The sequence below is a fragment of the Sinocyclocheilus grahami genome, unplaced genomic scaffold (assembly GCF_001515645.1).
Source record: "Sinocyclocheilus grahami isolate Dianchi unplaced genomic scaffold, SAMN03320097.WGS_v1.1 scaffold243.1, whole genome shotgun sequence".
NCBI lineage: Eukaryota > Metazoa > Chordata > Actinopteri > Cypriniformes > Cyprinidae > Sinocyclocheilus > Sinocyclocheilus grahami.
The window spans coordinates 582,779-601,145 of NW_015505422.1; the positions used below are offsets into that span (position 1 = coordinate 582,779).

An 18,367-nucleotide genomic window follows, 5' to 3' on the forward strand; every position below is an offset into this window, starting at 1 on the left:
CCCCCCAGAAACCAGAATTTATGGATTCAAGGATTTCAGTGGCCTTATTGTTATCAGCAATATGTAGCATATAATTTATTTATCAGTATCAGTTTGATTAGGTCAATACTGGAAACTACTGTTTTAATATTAAGTTATTTTTATTATATATCTGCTTTTTTCTAAATAAAAATACATACTTTATTTTATTAAACAACATATTTTCCAGTTTTTGACTGTACATTAAGTGTTTTGATGCCTGATTCCACTAAATTCACTTTATGTACATGGTATTTTAGATTTAAAAACAGGAGAAAAAAAACACAATAGATTTATAATATTAACTATGATATCGGTTTTTGGTCGTAACAGGAAAATAACTGACTGTTGGTAACAGCAACTTTTTTGTGTCTCAATGAATTTTCTGGTTTGAACTTGTTGCAGTTTTTTTAAGAGGCTTGATTGGGGAAAACTCCATATCCCATGGTGCACTGGGCTCGATTCACATTCAACCCAAGTCCCTGTCCTGATTTTGGCGTTAGCAGTTTGTTGTAATGTGTGTGTGTGTGTGTGTTATATACGAAGTACATCGTTACACCTGGGTAACATGCAGGTCTTCTTCTTGTGGGATATCTGAAGGCTGTGTTACGCCGCTTCTGATTTGCCATGGTGACGAGTCGTCAGCGTTTACTTGAAGAAGATTTGGGGCGACTCCTGCAGCGACAGGCGCACTCGTGGCCCCAGGCGCAGGCTGTTCAGGTCTGGCCCCTCCCACGCCATGCTGAGGGCCCGAGGGGGAACGGCATTCTGGGTAATGGAGTTCAGTGGGGAGGGGTGAGCAAGGAGTTGAGAGACTCTGTTCGTTGGAGTAGAAGATGGAGGTGGGTTCAGCATGCTCCTGTGGAGATTGAGGAACGGTTAAAGAACGCAGCGTCAGTCAGGACAAAGGAAACCGCTTTGGTAGAAAGGGAAGATGGAGGAAAAATCTCAAGAACAAGAGCAGGTGAAGCAAGAGGAAGAGCAGGAAGTTTAGTACATGGGCGGCAGTCACGTCAGCGAGCAGTGGCAGTGAAAGCTACAGCAGATAGGAGGTTGGAGATCAGTCTGGGATATAGCAGGAACAGGACAGCTGCTAGGCTTGTGTTTGGGTTGTTAGTGTCTCAGTGTCACGTTTAATCTCTGAAAGGGAAAAATGAGAGGAGACAGCATTCGAGGAAGGCAAGGACAGAAAAAGGATTCAACATATATAGTTTTCATTTTTATTATTTTTAAATTCAAAACTAAAGGCCTGACAACAAAAAGACGTTCATTCAAATTTCTCTTTTTTTTGCATTGGTCTGAACAGAAATGCAAAAACATTATATAAAAATAGCTAAAAACGAACTCAATTTTTTTGGACGAACATTTGTGTTGGTGTGAACAGGCCTTGACATTAATGAAATCCCTTGTGAAAAAGAAGCATACTTAAGAATTCATTTAAAAAGAGTAATTATTATGGAAACAATATGCTTCAAAAGAACATGCTTAAGTGCAAAATGAATTTAATTTACAATTAAATGAACATTAATTATAGCTTAAATGTATTTTAAATGCAATTAGTTGAACTCTGTGCTTCTTTGATGCACTTCAGTAGGACTTAAGTACATTTTGATATGTAATTTCATAATTATGTCTGAAATATGGCTAAAGTGACAAGCATTTATAGTAAACTGAAATATACTTTTAAGCAATTTTTATTGAAACTTGTATGTCATGTTTTAAAACATTTGTAATAGCACATTTGTAATGATAAAGTTGTAAGTTTGTACATTTAAACTATCAATAACACATCAAAGAGTGGTTACACTTTATTTCGATAGTCCACTTTAGACATTCTACTAACTATATGTAACTTTGTAACTACATGTCAACTAATTCTCATTAATTTGCAACTACATGTCTACTAACTCTCAGAGTAGACTGTTAGGGTAGGTTTAGGGTTAGTAGAATAAGTTGACAAAGAACGTGTTAGAAGATATTAAGCAGACAGTCTACTAATACTCTACTAACTACTAGTTGACATGTAGTTGCAAAGTTACTTGCTGTTAATATAATGTCTAAAGTGGACTATCGAAATAAAGTGTTACCCAAAGAGTTAACAATTACAATTACTGTAAGTACTTCACATGTGCTTTAGTATGTTAGTCAATTAATCAAAATAAGTGTTAATAGTGTACTTTCTGGGTGAGCTATCCCTTGTGAAAAAGAAGTTTGCTTACTTGTATTGAATATGCACTTAAGTATATTTTAAAAACTTTACTTGCAGATAATATAATATTTATGAAATTAAGTGTACTTAAAAAGACTGTTTCTTAAAAGTGTACTTAAGTACACTTAACTTCATACATATGATATTATCTGCAAGTAAAGTTTTTAAAATATACTTGTGTGCATAAGTGCATATTCAATACAAGTAAGCAAACGTATTTTTCACAAGGGATAGCTCACCCAGAAATGAAAACTCTGCCATCATTTCTTCATCCTTTGTCACTCCAAACCTGTATGACTTTCTTTTTTTATGTGGAAGTGTATGCATATTTTAAATCAACACCATGAGGGTGAGTACATTTTGACAGTTTTATTTTAACTATGCCTTAAATGGTGCACTAAGTAATTTTTATTTATGGTTTGCAAGCGTTTTCATCTGCATTAGTGTTCATTATCTTCATTGCCTTTAAAAACTTGTGACCTCAACATGATAAATTAAAACAGCTTTTCCTAGTCACATATGACTAGAGTCTACATTATTTCAAAGAGATTTGATTAAAATAAATAAATAAATAATTGACTTAGTGCATCGTTAATACTGACATTTAGATGTAAATTTAGTAATGTGCTGTAATAAAAAAAAAAAATAATAATAATAATTTTAAAAGAACAGCAGGTGAGGTTAAGAAATGGATTGTAACCCGGAAGTTAAATGTGGGCATCAAACATGATGAATACAAAATGATATGACAGATTAGATAATATGTTGAAGATTATATATAGTATATGATGAAAAAATGTTATGTAATAGTAACACTTTAGTTTAGGGACCAATTCTTACTATTAACTAGCATGCATATTACTAGCATATTGGCTGTTTATTAGTACATATAAAGCACGTAATGCCTTATTCTGCATGCCAATATTTGAGATTCCTTTATCCTACCCCATGCCTAAACTTAAAAACTACCTCACTAACTATTAATAAACAGCAAATTAGGAGTTTATTGAGGCAAAAGTTGTAGTTAATAGTGAGAATTGGTCCTCAAACTAAAGTGTGACAGTAGTAATTACGACTATTTGGCCATTCTAGACAAATATCCAAAGACCTAAACTTACAAACAGCGAACAACAAACCACGGCCTAACAGAGCAAAGAACTAAGCACAATTATTTCTTGTTCAAACCCTATGACCTGAAGGTGGAGGGAAAGAATAATAACATCAATTTGACAAAAGATCTGGACGGGTCAACTTTTGGCTTTCAACATATTTGATACAGTGTACTGTATGAGTTAAAAATATAGGTGAATCTTTATATAGGTGGTTTATAAGAGTCCACTTTATTATCTATAATCGTATCATTTACTTAAGATTTGACAATTAGATTTCAGTTTAATTAAAGTCAACAAAATGAATTCAAGAGTTCTTGCATAAAGTTCAATATAAACTTGAAATTTCACAATTGTGTACTACATCTATTAAACTGAATGAATAATTTCCAGATGTGCTCATGATGAGAGTTTATTGAAATGACTCACTGTTTATAAACATGTAGAGTAATGCTCAACTACCAGATGACAAATGGGAAAGTTTTTGAAAAGACATTATTAAATATTTTTATGAATCAGTGTGGAGCCACTGGTAAATAATGTCCTGCTGTGCTGGCAAACTTCAAGATTCAATCATTGTTTTTATATTATGCAGCACTGTACGGATATCCCTAATACATTCTATTATTATTCTTCCTCTCCATAAATTTCTAAAATTAATTCAGCCCGAACAGATTCACGTACAGACTACGTTCAGCCTTAATTAGATCATTTCAGTGTGTTATGGCTTTTTTTTTTAATAAACACTAAATTTTTCTAATAAGTTTAGGATTTAAGTAAAAAAAAAAGTGAACTGTTAGAATGTGCTCCAGTGTAATATTTATCAATCCATCTTTTATAAATCGCATATTTTATAATTGAGTCACAGTAAAACTGACAAACTAAACTGTGATTGGTCTTCTTGTCTTTTTGCATACTGAATTGTCTTTCTTGCATATACTTAAATTCATATTTTATTAATTTCATATACTGTCTTTCTTCACTCAAATAAAAAAAATGACAACGTTTTATAGCTAAGTTCAAATAAAATAAAGCAAAAATTTGATAATTTTGCAAAAATGAATAATAACATTTTATGAGAAAACATAAAACCAAAAAAAAGATAAACCAACTTTATTATTTTTTTAACCTGCCACTAAAACTCTATTGTAATAAAGTGTATGCATTTAGTTTACAATCTAATCTCATAATATTAATGTCTTTGATATTTGCATACTGAATTGTCTTTCTTGCATATATTTAAATTACTTTTATAAAAATATTTTTTGCATTGAATAAATATTTTTTAATTATCATAAATCAATTAATTAAATTACTTATAGTTAATCAGTTATCAATTAATTAAATTACGGTATTTAGCTGTAAATTTAAGTTAAAACCGTAAAAATCTAAAACGTTGCTAACGTATTTTTTACGGTAAAATTCCGGCAACCACAGCTGCCGGTTTTTTACTGTAAATTCTACAGAATTTTTTTTACAGTGTAGGCCTGTCACGATAACAACTTTTTGTTGTGCGATATATTGCCCCAGAAATAATTGCGATAAACAATATTGTTGTCATTTTAAAGACCAATTAATTGATTAAATTCAGTAAATTACATTAGAATGTCGAACTATAAATCAATGTTATTAAATATATGTTTCACTGAGCCTTGGACAGCAGTTTTTTTTTAAATTCACATTTTGAATCAGTTTTTATTTTTATATTACGTTTTTGTTTTCATTTTTTTATTTCAGTTTTGGTTTATTTTAGTACATCAAGTTCAACTAAATTAAACTGAGAAATGCTACCTTCGTGACTAGATAAAATAAAACTTTTTTTTCGATATTTTATTTGATTTCAGTAACTTTCTACTTTTATGGTTGTGATTTTAGCTTCAGTTTTAGTTTTAGTTGACTATAATAACCCTGTTATACAGAAGTGTGGGTAATCAGATGAATTTGTGAGATGTTTAGTATGGATGTACCAAAGTATATTAAAAGAGATGTTTTTTTTTTATTCACATTTTGAATCAGTTTTTATTTTTATATTACGTTTTTGTTTTCATTTTTTTATTTCAGTTTTGGTTTATTTTAGTACATCAAGTTAAACTAAATTAAACTGAGAAATGCTACCTTCGTGACTAGATAAAATAAAACTTTTTTTTCGATATTTTATTTGATTTCAGTAACTTTCTACTTTTATGGTTGTGATTTTAGCTTCAGTTTTAGTTTTAGTTGACTATAATAACCCTGTTATACAGAAGTGTGGGTAATCAGATGAATTTGTGAGATGTTTAGTATGGATGTACCAAAGTATATTAAAAGAGAAAATGGGGATGATGGATGTCAAAGCTCACTATAGAATGACATGAAGGTTTGGTTTTAGTTTGGTTTGTCTGCAGGGTTGGATTATTTAGGTGAGGCACCTCTACCCTGCTCAGATCTAGCTCTAAAGTCTAAGCAGGGGCTGGATGCAAACAAACAGGGACAAAGCGCAAGGGGTTTGTTCTCAACACATACGTGCTGCATTCACCACTGCAGGATGTATACCTCTGTATACAAGGGTTTGAGAGCCGGCGGGCCTGACGCATCTGTAACATAGCGCACATTCATTAGGCACCGACACGGCAGAAAAAGAGAACAGAGACAGACAGGCACAAAGAGGATATACTAGAATGGGCAGTCTGGTAAATCGGGCCAGTTTTTGAGCGGACAATGACAAATGTTTAATTTTAGGGTAAACTATCCTTTTGGTCATTCCAGCAGTAAACATAAATGAGTGACGTTTGAAGAGACACATGGTTGGGCTGGACATGGACAGGATGTGTGGCTACAAAACACTTCACAAAAGACAAATCAAACCGGAAGAGCACAAAACAACCGAGAACTCAGAATGTCACTAAACAATGTCAATTCTTACAGAGGCTGCTGAGCGTCCAGGACCCCGTTGGGCCACTATGGCCCCAGAGACAGCCTTGATCCAGCCGTGCATCTCGTCTGGGCTGTCCGACTGAGACAGAGAAAATACAGACAGCTTTCATTTTTGTTAAAATGTTTTAACGTTTAAAAACAATCGATTAAAACGTTGCTTGAAATTATTTAGATCAGTGGCTCTCAAAACTTTGAGACTAAGAGCCATCTCAGATTAAAAGGTAACATAACATAAACGTATCGTTCTGATCACAAATGTGATTTCCAGTCATTTTATTTAGACAAGAAATCAGGTTTTTGCTGCTAAAAATGAGTCAAGAAATGTAAATGTTTTATTCCATCTGATATAACATTTCTAAAGACGTAATGTGTCTCCACTGCAAATAAAGTAACGTAATGGGACAAAACTAAACAATAGCCAAAACTATTGTCCCATTACAATAAAAGTTGTTTACATTAAAAACACAGAATAATTGAGAATATTAATAATCTTCTAATAGTATGCTAAAATAAGTGTTATTATGTTTAAAATAATCAGTGCTTTAATATTGTAATGTTACAACTTTATTTTTCAAAACTAAAAGTTGTTTACATTAAAAACACAGAGTCCAATGATAAAACACAGAAAGCAATATTAAAGGGTTTATATATGTATATGCATTAAAGGTGCATTAAATTACTCAAAAGAGAATATACATTTATACAAAACATAACATTTTATGGACCCCAAACTTTTGAAAAGTATTGTGTTTTTCACAAATCACTTCATCCCTTTAATGTTTTATTATACTTCATTTCGATTTTCAGATTTTTTTTTTTTATGAAAGTCAGTGTTTTAGTGCCATGTTAATTTTGAGAACAATTTTCTAATAGTATGATAACATAAGTGTTATTATGTTTAAAATAATCACTGCTTTAATATTGTAATGTCACAACTTTATTTTTCAAAACTACTTTGTTGAAAAACACTCATGAGACTATTCTAAAATCATATAAAGCAACATTATTATTTTTTAACCCGCCACTAAAACACTACTGTAAGAAAGAGTATGCATTTAGTTTACCATCAAACATTAAGGCACACCCTAATAGAGAGGGTGAAGAATTAATATGAATTAAATAATAAGAATTAATGCATTCCTACCTGAATGTAGAAAGTTCTTGAGGTAGTAACCAGTTCAAAAAGATTGTCCCTCATCATCAAGTCACTAAAAACACAAATCAGTATTAGACACAACAGAATTATGGGTGAAATCATAAGCTGTTCAAACAGCACAGCAGCACAGATGCATGATAGGAATGCTGTTATTGTTTATTACTGTTTGTTTGCTCACTATTATGAAAGGTCTGCCCAAGTCCCAAACAGCATAACTTTTAAACACTGTGAACTGTCACATGTTAACATTAAGATAAACTTGGCGGCCTGGAGTAAATAAAAAATATAACAAATATCATGTTTGCCTGACCTATCCTGACAGAACACATACATCACCATGACGTCTGTTCAGAGCGCGTGTTTTCGTCGCATTTTTAAAAGGTTAGATATTGCTAAAGTCACCAATGTTTCCTTAGAACATCACGTGGCGGATGATTTCTCATTTCTGATTTTACAGACGTAATAACAATCTGTGCCTAGTGAGTTGTCCAACACAATCACTGTTTAAATGCATGCATTTAAAGTTACACTGAAATGGAAGTAGCAACAGATCTTTCCTTCCTTATTTGTGATGTATATCTGAGTGTAACGGACTATGGATTAAGAAAAATTGTTGTTTCTAAATAACATACATGGTTGAATTTTCATTTAATGATGGTGTGCTGTGTGCAGTGATTTTAATGTTAAAATACTTTCCCACTTTATATCCCACTTTAAAGTGCAACTATAAGTACACTGTAAAAAATGACCATGAATTTAACGGTAAAAGACTGTAAAAATACTACAGTAAAAACCTGTTAAATGGTTAATGGAAAATTCCCCTACTATATACGGTGAAAAACTGTATGGGACATTACATGTATTGGACATAAATTTTACGGTAGTATCCTGTTTTTGGAAGTGAAAAATACCGTATAATTTACAGTGAATAACAGGAAAATTCATTTCCAGAATTCCCTGCGTTACATTTCAAATTTGATGTTTTTTTTGTTGAAATAACTATGTTTTTTCTTAGTTTTTTCTTATCAGTTTTGTATATTAGGGTTGTGTTACACCTAATGTTGTTAAATGAATGTTTATTGCATTATTTCAGTTTCATGTGTGTTACCGTGATGGTGTTTAGTGTTTGTGTGAATAACACTGTGTGCACCTTCTATATATGTTATTATTTAAAAGTTGCTTGTGATGGGCTTTGGTTCATCATGTGACTTTCTCATCACCTCCTGCATTTGGTGGTTATCAGTGTATTACAAAGGTACAAAACAGATTTCAGTACTTCAATAGGTTGGTATATTAACATTATATCAGTTAATGAAATTACGGTATTTAGCTGTAAATTTAAGTTAAAACCGCAAAACCGAAACAGTTGCTAACTTATTTTTTACGGTAAAATTCCGGCAACCACAGCTGCCGGTTTTTTACTGTAAATTCTACGGAATTTTTTTTACAGTGTAGGCCTGTCACGATAACAACTTTTTGTTGTGCTATATATTGCCCCAGAAATAATTGCGATAAACAATATTATTGTCATTTTAAAGACCATTTTATGCCACTGAATATATAATCATAATGTAACAGCATAATAATGCAAGAAGGCCTACACACTTCCAAATGACAACAAATTTGAAGAATATTTAGATCATGGAAATTAAGTATCAAAATATTAGATACCTTAAAAAACCTGAATAAATAGTAAATAAACATTTTCTAACAAAAAGTGCAAAGTAGGAAAAAAAGAAAAATGCACAAAGAACTTGTATGGAGATTTTTCCATCTACAGATTTTCCCCTGACCTTCTTTTCTCCGTAATTTAATGGCGCTCACTATTGCTGAAAAACACAATCACTACTTAGCAGTCAGATGTCCGTATGCACAAAGGCGCAGATCCCTAAACAAGACCATATCTGCAGATGAAACTTTTTTTGTGGAACCATTTTTTTAATTTGAACAAGCAACTCATGACTACACCATGTTATGCTCGAGAAGCTGCAAAAGACACAGGCGCAAGTGGAATGTACAAAACATGGTGACATTCATTTTTAAGTAAATATAATGGGCAATATATTGCGTCACCAAAAATGATTGAGGTCATGCACATATATTGCGTGATAAGTCTATATATTGATTATTGCGACATGCCTAACTATAAGTAAACCATTGAGACCGTAATTGAGTAGGATTTGTTTACACAGTTTATCTCTGGCTCAAACAGATGTGTATGTATGGGGCACAACTTCATTTTTGAGGAACACTGAATGACAACGGGTGTGGCAGAAGTGTATTTGGAAACCATTTTTCAAAACAAAACAAAACAAAACAAAACAACGCAAAACAAGACAAAGCAAAACAAAACAAAACAAAACAAAACAAAACAAAACAAAACAAGACAAGACAAGACAAAACAAAACAAAACAAAACAAGACAAGACAAGACAAAGCTAAACAAGACAAGACAAAGCAAAACAAGACAAAGCAAAACAAGACAAAGCAAAACAAGACAAAACAAAACAAAACAAAACAAGACAAAGCAAAACAAGACAAGACAAAGCAAAACAAGGCAAAAAAAAAAAAACTAAACAAAACTAAAGTAAACTAACATTATGACTAAACAAAACACAAAACAAAAAGAAAAACAAAACAAAACAAAAAACAACAAAACAAAAGCACAAATGAAGCACTACTGACCTTTGTTTACACTCCTGCACCTTGTTCACTTCTTTCAGAGGAACAACTCGTAACGGCTCTCGCTCCTAAAAACAAAGTTTCATTCAGTAATGTAGTAAATATTGTCTTTATTTCATGTGAATGATTGAACAAGCACTGAGCAAACATTCCAGCCATGCTGCGTGTGTGCAGTGAGGAAGTGCAGGCCCGAGCAGAGTGCTGCACTGAGCGCAAGCCTGTGATTATCAGCCCTGAAATAGCCTTTATTGGCAACTACTGTATGATTTAGCCTTTGACCAAGCCTCCTTCCTATGCCTGCCCTCCTCTCTCTCACACACACACACACACACACACACACACACACAGATACGGTTAAGGTTTCGGATATTATGGTTAGGTTTAAAGTAGAGTCAGCAGTGTAATTATAGATATAATTACAGAAATAGTTAATGAATTAAAATGACATTTTTTAAATCTAAGTACAGCGTAAAAATAAGTGTGTACATAAGTGCATTGTATCAAATGATTCATTTAAATGTTAGTACACCGCAGTTAAAGATACTTAATATAAAGTGATTCTGAATCACAACTCACATTTGTGACTAAAATAAATGTATGCAAACTGTAAAATATATTTAGGAGCATGTGCAAATAAAAAAAGTCCCCAGGGGTCTTTAAAAAGTGAAAAAAAGAATCATAAGGTCATAAAAAGTCTTAAATATCTTGGTATAACATGGCATAACAAACACCTTAATTGTAATTTTGAGAGGTCTTTAATTTCAGGACGGAATAACAATTGCGATGCAGTCTCATGTGTTTATTAAACTTCATATGGCTATGATATCATTTTTTTTTTCAAATTAGAGCGCTGCACTTTTTTAATTAAAACCGCAGCGCTTGTGCATTCTACAGGCTCGCAGATTCAAAATATAGATTTTAATAGTCTCAGCAAAATAATCTATTTATTACAGTACTGTATTGCTCCCCTAAAGTTCTTTAATGCGCTCCTAAATTTTTCAACTCCTTGGTAAAAAAGTATGCATCAAGCCCTGTGGATATTTTTAACATAACAGAATTATATTTGTTTCTAAAACGTAATTATGAATTCCCCAAAATTCTAATGAAATTTAAGAGGAAGATGTGCTTCCAGTGTAGTCCTAAAGCAATCACCACTGATACAGACATGTTCAGACACAGTCAGCCTGTTGACACACAGCAAGAGGAATTCATATTACTGTGAACAAGTTCAAACAGCCACCAGGGTACACACACACGGTCTTATAGCCTCCACTGGACACAAGCTTTCACTCCCACATGAGTCACTGGTCTAATTCTGGGGGCACATTGGTGAAATGTGATTGGACACAGGATCAGATGGCATGAACAATACACAGGCCGGACTTTCACTTATCAGATGGGAGCTTATAGACGGGCTCATAGACGCACAGGTGCAAAACACAATGAAAACAAAGAGCTGGACAGGTCAATGGGTTTGAGAAGAATTCAAGGTCAACAGCATTGTGCAAGACTCTAGAGAGATGCAGGAGCAGGAAGCAAGAGAGGGAGAGACTAACCATGTCTGATTTGAAGTAGCTTAGTGCATTGTCATCCAGCAAGAAGTATCTCCTTTTCCAGTTTTTCATCTAGAGAAAGACAGAAAGACGTATCTGACCAAAAGAAAGCTGCCAGGTTTGAAAGTTACTTTGTGTGAGCTCTGCTTTATATGTTGCTATGCTAGATATTGGATATTTTTTGTCTGCAAAACTTCACCTAAATTCCGCTATTCTAAACACTATAAAGCCTACTGTATTATATTTGATAAGCACATTTTTAAGACCTCTAAATTGTCAACATGATCATGCAGAATGTTTGTACAAAGGTTAATACTTTTTTTTGTAAGTAAAAGGCCTTTTATTACAATTTTAAAAACCCTTCAGGTTGTGGTACATGTGTCTTTTTTTCTGTGGTATCTATACAGATTTTTATAACCTTAGTATATTGTAAGTAATATTTCAGGATGAGCATTTACTTGACTGAAGAAACTTTGGTTTATGTGATTATCCATACATCATGTTAAAATTTACATTTACAGAATAGATACATCAAGCTTTCGTATTATGTTTATTTGTCCATCTCTCAATCATCTCTATATTGCATTGCATTACATTTTGTCCTCCACAATAAAAACTATAGAACTTTGAAAACTAAGTATTTGATCAAATAAAACTAGGTATTTAGAGACCATCTTACTAAGATATACTGTTGTGAGATATAGAGTGACGATTTTATTTTAGTTATATGCATTTTATGTAAGTAGTCTGCTATATTGTTATCTAACAGACTTACATTACATGCAATCAGAATTTTATCTTACTTTTCTGTTATATAAATATCAGAAACTGCAGCAAATTGCATATTTTTGCTCAGTTCAGGCCTCTGAACAAATGTGAGCTGTTTTATCCCCTCCTCGAGTATGACCTTCATATTCTATATCATATTATACGAGCCCTAAAAGTCTGATGTATGAAATATGATACTCGACAAAAAACACATATACAAACTTCTTCTGCACTTTTTACTCACCACAGCTCCCTGTTTGACACAATATCCAGTTTTAATGACTGACTGGTCTTGGTTACTCCGGCTCAGGTAAAACGGCAGCTGACCAGGAGTTTTCCTCATCCCGCTCTTGTCTGCACCATTCTGACCTTCCCCCTTTTCCTGAGAGCCAGTGACATACAACAATGTTGATACATCCATTTTTTTATTCAAATGCATTGCATTAGCTACATCAGTAATGATACTGCACAAACACATGGTAAAAAATATCATGGTACTGAATGATACCTCTTTTAATTAAAGTATAAACCATCTGATTATCATGGAACTGCTCAGTGTTTTTTACCCAATTTTGTTTTTGCATCTTTAATATATGTTAATGTGTCATGAGGTTAAATGACCTGTGTGGTGGTGATGATGGGCACTCCTGCAATGATTTCAGTCTTGTAGGACACTTGTTTCGTGGCCCCCGATGTGTCCACACATGCTTCTGCTGTATTATGGGCCACCTGCTCACCTGACTTCGGCACCTGGAGAGGAAGTGAGAAAAGACAAACAAGCATAACAAATTTGCATTCTTTATATATTTACAAGTTATTTAATACAAAAAGATCTGACAAGGACAATCAATTTTTAATCAAACCATTCCCATTTGGGGTCCATACATATGTTTGCCAAAAGACTTGACTGAAATATGTAAATAAGAGGACTGACCAGAGCTGACAGTTTCTCTTTAAATACAAAATTAGATATCAGCTTCTTTGTAAAGCTTACAGATTCACAAAACAACGTACATGGACATGCTCAACGTGTTAAAATTAAATTATTTAAAATGAGCAGGAAGCTTGTAAAAATAAACCTCAGACGCTTATTTCTAATGTTGTGATCTACAGAGCTGTAGGTGCTACACACAGCCAGAAACAGCATAAGGTTGGAAGAACTTTGACACATACAGAATTTATGTAATGAATGAAGTAATGAAGACACATTACATTAATCAAAATAAAGACAATAAAGACATTTATGATGTTATAAGATTTCTATTTAACTTTATATTCATCTAAGAATTTTGAAAAAAAAAAAAAATTGTATCATGGTTTCCACAAAAATATCAAGCAGCACAACTGTACTGCACCAAATCAGCATATTAGAATGATTTCTGAGGGATCATTTGAGACTGAAGACTAGAGTAATGGCTGCTGAAAATTAAGCTTTGCTATAAATGTAATACATTACATTTGAAATATATTAACATTGAAAACTAATATATAAATATTAAAATAAATGTTACTTAAATTTCAATTATATTTCACAATATTACTGTTTTACTGTACTTTTGATCAAATAAATGCAGCCCTGGTGAGTATTAGAGACTTCTTAAACATCTTACTGATGCCAGTTACTTTTCTAATGTTGAGGAAGAATGGTATGTAGCAAAGTTTTTAATGATTTTCATGTTGCTGCAAAAAAAAAAACTAGACAAAACTAGACCTTTTTTTCTCCCTCAGTGTAAATGAATAATTTGTCCTTCTGGTTCAGCCGATGCAGTGATCAACCGCTTGCTAGTATTGACTGACTGACACTACAGCTGCTTCTGTGGGGATGGCAGTTCATCGTTTAGTGCCTTCAGGCCAAAAAAAACACTTCCCTCATCAATACACCATCACTACACATGCTGTCTCTGACCCAAAACAAGCTGCCAATTCTAATCATGTTAGCATCTAATGGCAAACAAATCCTGCAATGCATGATAATACTGCCATTAACATTCAAACCATGTTTTTAGCAGCATCTTCATTATGATTTGACATTGTCCATTTTGAATATTCTGATTATGTATGCATCATAGATGGCCTAACGTGTTTAAGCTGATTGAAGATGATTAAGCCAATATAAACCTTTTAGATAGCTGGCATATACCAATATGAATTGAAATTTTCAGCAAAAGAAAGGCAAGAACATCTCTTTTTTTCACAATAGAGGTTGTGATGTAATCAATAGTGGTGCGAATTGATTTGATTCATGATTCAATGGTTTTTGAAATTCTAAAATACTTTTAATTCTCCAAAAAAATCAACAATTCAATTTGTTTTGATAGACAAACCAATTCCATTAATAATTTGAGTCAGTGTTTTTAGCATGCATTTCAGCATGCATAAGGTTCTTTAAATACTTCCCCTAATGTGCCTAAATGAAAAAAAGGAGAAAAATGTTCAACTAAGAATATGAGGTCAACTAAGAATAAGAGGTCACTGTACTATAAAATCATTCTCAAAACTTTGTCGTTAGTCTAAAAACAGCTTATATTGAAGGCAGTCTGCCAAACGACAGCTTTTGGAATGTTCTACTCTATGATGTAATAGTGTGGCTAAACACCGCCTCCACAGAAGATGATCAACGCCTGCTTCTACGTCGGAGCAGCCATTTTTTGCTGCGGCGCCCGGGGAGCAGTTGGGGGTTCAATACCACCTCAGTCGTGGTATTGAAGGTGGGAGAGAGTGCTGTAGATTCACTCCCCCCACCTACAATCCCTGCCAGTATGAGACTCGAACCCACAACCCACAACTCTCTAACCATTAGGCCACGACTTCCCCCTTGTGTTGTAATGTCACAACACAAGTCTGAGTAATCATTTTCATTACGTATAGTCACTATTGCTTCTTACAGATCGTTTGATATGTATTGAGGTATTTTATGCGTTTTTGACCTAAATCACAGCAGCGTCCATATATGAGGAATGTACGCTGTCAAACAAACCCAACTATTAGCCAATCATAGCAGTGGGCGCTTACTTCTGAGTCTACAATCTGCCACGCCTATCCAAACAAAGCTTTCCGATGAGGGGTTTAAAAAATAGCTTATTACTTCTAAATTATGCTTTTTGATGTAAAAAATCTTGATAACATAAGTGGACCTCAGAGAACAGTGCAAAATAAAAAACAAAGGCAGTGCATGACCCCTTTAAATGCCCTTTTTTCCGAAATTTCATTAGTGACCTAATCCAAATATCACAACATAAACAGCAGCAGACTACTTTTCGTTACTTTTATAAGACAGTAGATGATTAGATGTTTTCTACAGCATTTTACAGCTATGCTGGGAGAGTGTCATTTGCTCATGGGATAGTTACTGTATTTCAGCAATCGTGAGACAAGATCAGACATAAGGCGCTCGAAAAGCTGTTCGGAAGGAAACATTACCTATGTGAAGCTGAGTGGAGTGCATGTCTGTGTGAAGCACGCTAGAAAACGTTGCCATACTGTGTCCCTATTAATGCATGGCAAAATTGCTTTGTTTGCGGTGTTGTCAAGACATCCGCAAATATGATTAAAAGATGAATATGAGACAAAACTACAGAATGTCACACTTTTATTATTAGCCGTTTCAACACATACATGTTTTACCAAATAAAAAGGACAGCACTTTTAGAGTTCATCCCACTATTTGATGCGAACATAACTATTGGAACAGTTGAACTTAAAGGGGTCATATGATGTGATTTCAATTTTTCCTTTCTCTTTGGAGTGTTACAAGCTCTAGGTGCATAAAGAAGATCTGTAAAGTTGCAAAGACTAAAGTCTCAAATCCAAAGAGATATTCTTTATAAAATATAAAGAATAGAGGAGAAACAATAATGTACAGTATGTGGAAAATAATGTTTTTTTAACCTTAAACCGCATAAACACATTTCATTACACCAAATACACAAAATAATGTTCTTTTTAGCAACATCATATGACCCCTTTAAGGCAGATGTAAAAGGTTAAAAGCTATTATTTAGTTGCGGATCCCTTGCGTGCAATCAGAGCAGTGAGTCTGTGACCCGTAGATATCACCAGACTCTTGGTCTTATCCTTTGAAATGCGTTGCCCAGCCTTTAATGCAGCCAATTACAACTGTTGCTTGTTTTGGGGAGTTTCTCCTCTTTGGCTGATGAAATTCATGTTCAACCAGGTTTAAATCTGGAGATGGAATTGGGCAATCTAAGGCCTTCTATTTCTTTGCCCTGGTAAACTTCTTGACTGAACTGGAAGGGTGTTTTGGGTCATTGTCCTGAAGCAATATGAAGTGCTTTCTGGTGAGTCTGGTGTCATTTTCTTGAATATTGGTAGCCAAGATGGTTTTGTACCCTTCCAAATTCATTCTGCTACTGTCACATACATTAAGTCATCATTAAAATTGAGAGGGCCTCTTCCATGCATGCCCATGCCATGACACAACCTCCACCATGCTTTACAGAAGAGGCTGTATGCTTAGGATCATTTGCAGTTCCCTTTTTCTCCACACTTTTGCTATCCCATCACTTAGATAAAGGTTCATCTTTGTCTCATCTGTCCATAAATCTCAGTTCCAAAACTCTACTTTTTTGCAAACTAATCTTGCCTTTCTATTTTTGGTGCTGGTCAGAGGTTTGCATCTTGCTGTGTCACCTCTGTCATTCTGTGTCAAAGTCTCCTGTGGACAGTAGATTGTAAGAGCATCACCCCAGCTTTCTGGAGGTTGTTGGTTATTTTACAGACATGTATTTTTGGGTTCATTTTCACAGCTTTTATTATTTGTCTGTCATCAACTACTGGTGTTTTTCTCAGCTGATCAGGTTGTTGTTGGTTGTTGTCGGTGGTTTCCAAACTCTTGATTTCTTCATGCCCCTTGTTTTTGCTATAGCTCTAACTGACTTCCTCTTTTCTTTTAGCATCCAAATTGCTTGCTTTTCTCTCAAAGTCAGCCCCCTCGTCTTCATCCTGATTTGTGTGTGTCGTCATCAAATGCAAGAAGCAATGGGTATAACAGATACGACACATTTTCTGCTTTTAAAATCTGAACAATTAATGCAACAGGACACAGCTGATCACTTAGAAAGACCTGTGAGGCAACTGTCCCATTATTTATGCTCACATCAGATAGGAGGGATGAAACTCTAAAAGTGCTGATCTTCTTAGCTGGTAAAATATCTATATGTTGAATCACCCAATAATAAAACGTGACATTCTGTAGTTTTGTCTCATATTCATCTTTTAATCATATTTACAGATTTCTTGACTCCAAAGCAAACAGAGCAATTTTGTCTTTACTGTCCTAATACTTATGGAGGGCACTGTATGTATATACATTTTTACTGTTGACTCATCTCAGCTAATTATCTTAGTCTATGGTCCGAGATGCTTAGATAGACTTCAGCATACCCAGGGTCCTAAATAGGACAAGTGTTTTGAAGAATAGATGGATTATTTTCTTATTCAATTTTAGTAGAGAAAATTGTGTTTAATGTAGGCTAATTATGTCTGTACACCTACAGGATCCAGGTCTCCAAATCTGCAATTTGGAGAACCATCTGAACTGTTCTCCGGTTAGTAAGAGGAATCTAATCCAGGGTCAGGGACTTACTGTGATTTTGGTGGCGTTGTTGAGCGCACTGACCCACTCCACTAAATCCTGCTTATCATTCGCCTGCAAGTAAAACTTCCTCATTCCAGCGTTGATGACTGTGGGAAGACACAAAGATTTATTTTTAAACAATTTGGAGATGATGATATAATCACATTTTTGTGGCATTATTTATGAATTTGGCAACATAGATTACATGTAGGTCAGACGGTCTCTTCCTGTCTAAGTGTGTGCTTCTAGGCCTGAAGAAGGGTGCTTTCACACTACCACTTCTGGAGCGCATCCAGGTTTCTTTGATGTGGAAGTTTGGTTGGATGATATGAACATGGTTTTACAAACTCTCCCAATAGGGTTA

The 18,367-nt window shown here is 34.1% G+C and overlaps 1 protein-coding gene across 1 annotated transcript in view; it reads right to left on the reverse strand.

Moving 5' to 3' along the window:
• Positions 1–584: 584 nt before the first annotated feature.
• The window catches only part of plekha1b (pleckstrin homology domain containing, family A (phosphoinositide binding specific) member 1b), a 35,502-nt gene continuing 17,719 nt past the window's right edge, over positions 585–18,367 (reverse strand). Inside the window, exons 4-12 of the mRNA XM_016289280.1 lie at positions 18,013–18,154; positions 13,029–13,157; positions 12,652–12,789; positions 11,643–11,711; positions 10,090–10,154; positions 7,394–7,457; positions 6,239–6,328; positions 5,839–5,909; positions 585–877 (exon numbers count right to left, since the gene is read on the reverse strand). Of these exons, the coding sequence (XP_016144766.1) occupies positions 667–877; positions 5,839–5,909; positions 6,239–6,328; positions 7,394–7,457; positions 10,090–10,154; positions 11,643–11,711; positions 12,652–12,789; positions 13,029–13,157; positions 18,013–18,154 (979 nt within the window). The 3' untranslated portion in view covers positions 585–666. The remainder of the gene's footprint in view (positions 878–5,838; positions 5,910–6,238; positions 6,329–7,393; positions 7,458–10,089; positions 10,155–11,642; positions 11,712–12,651; positions 12,790–13,028; positions 13,158–18,012; positions 18,155–18,367) is intronic.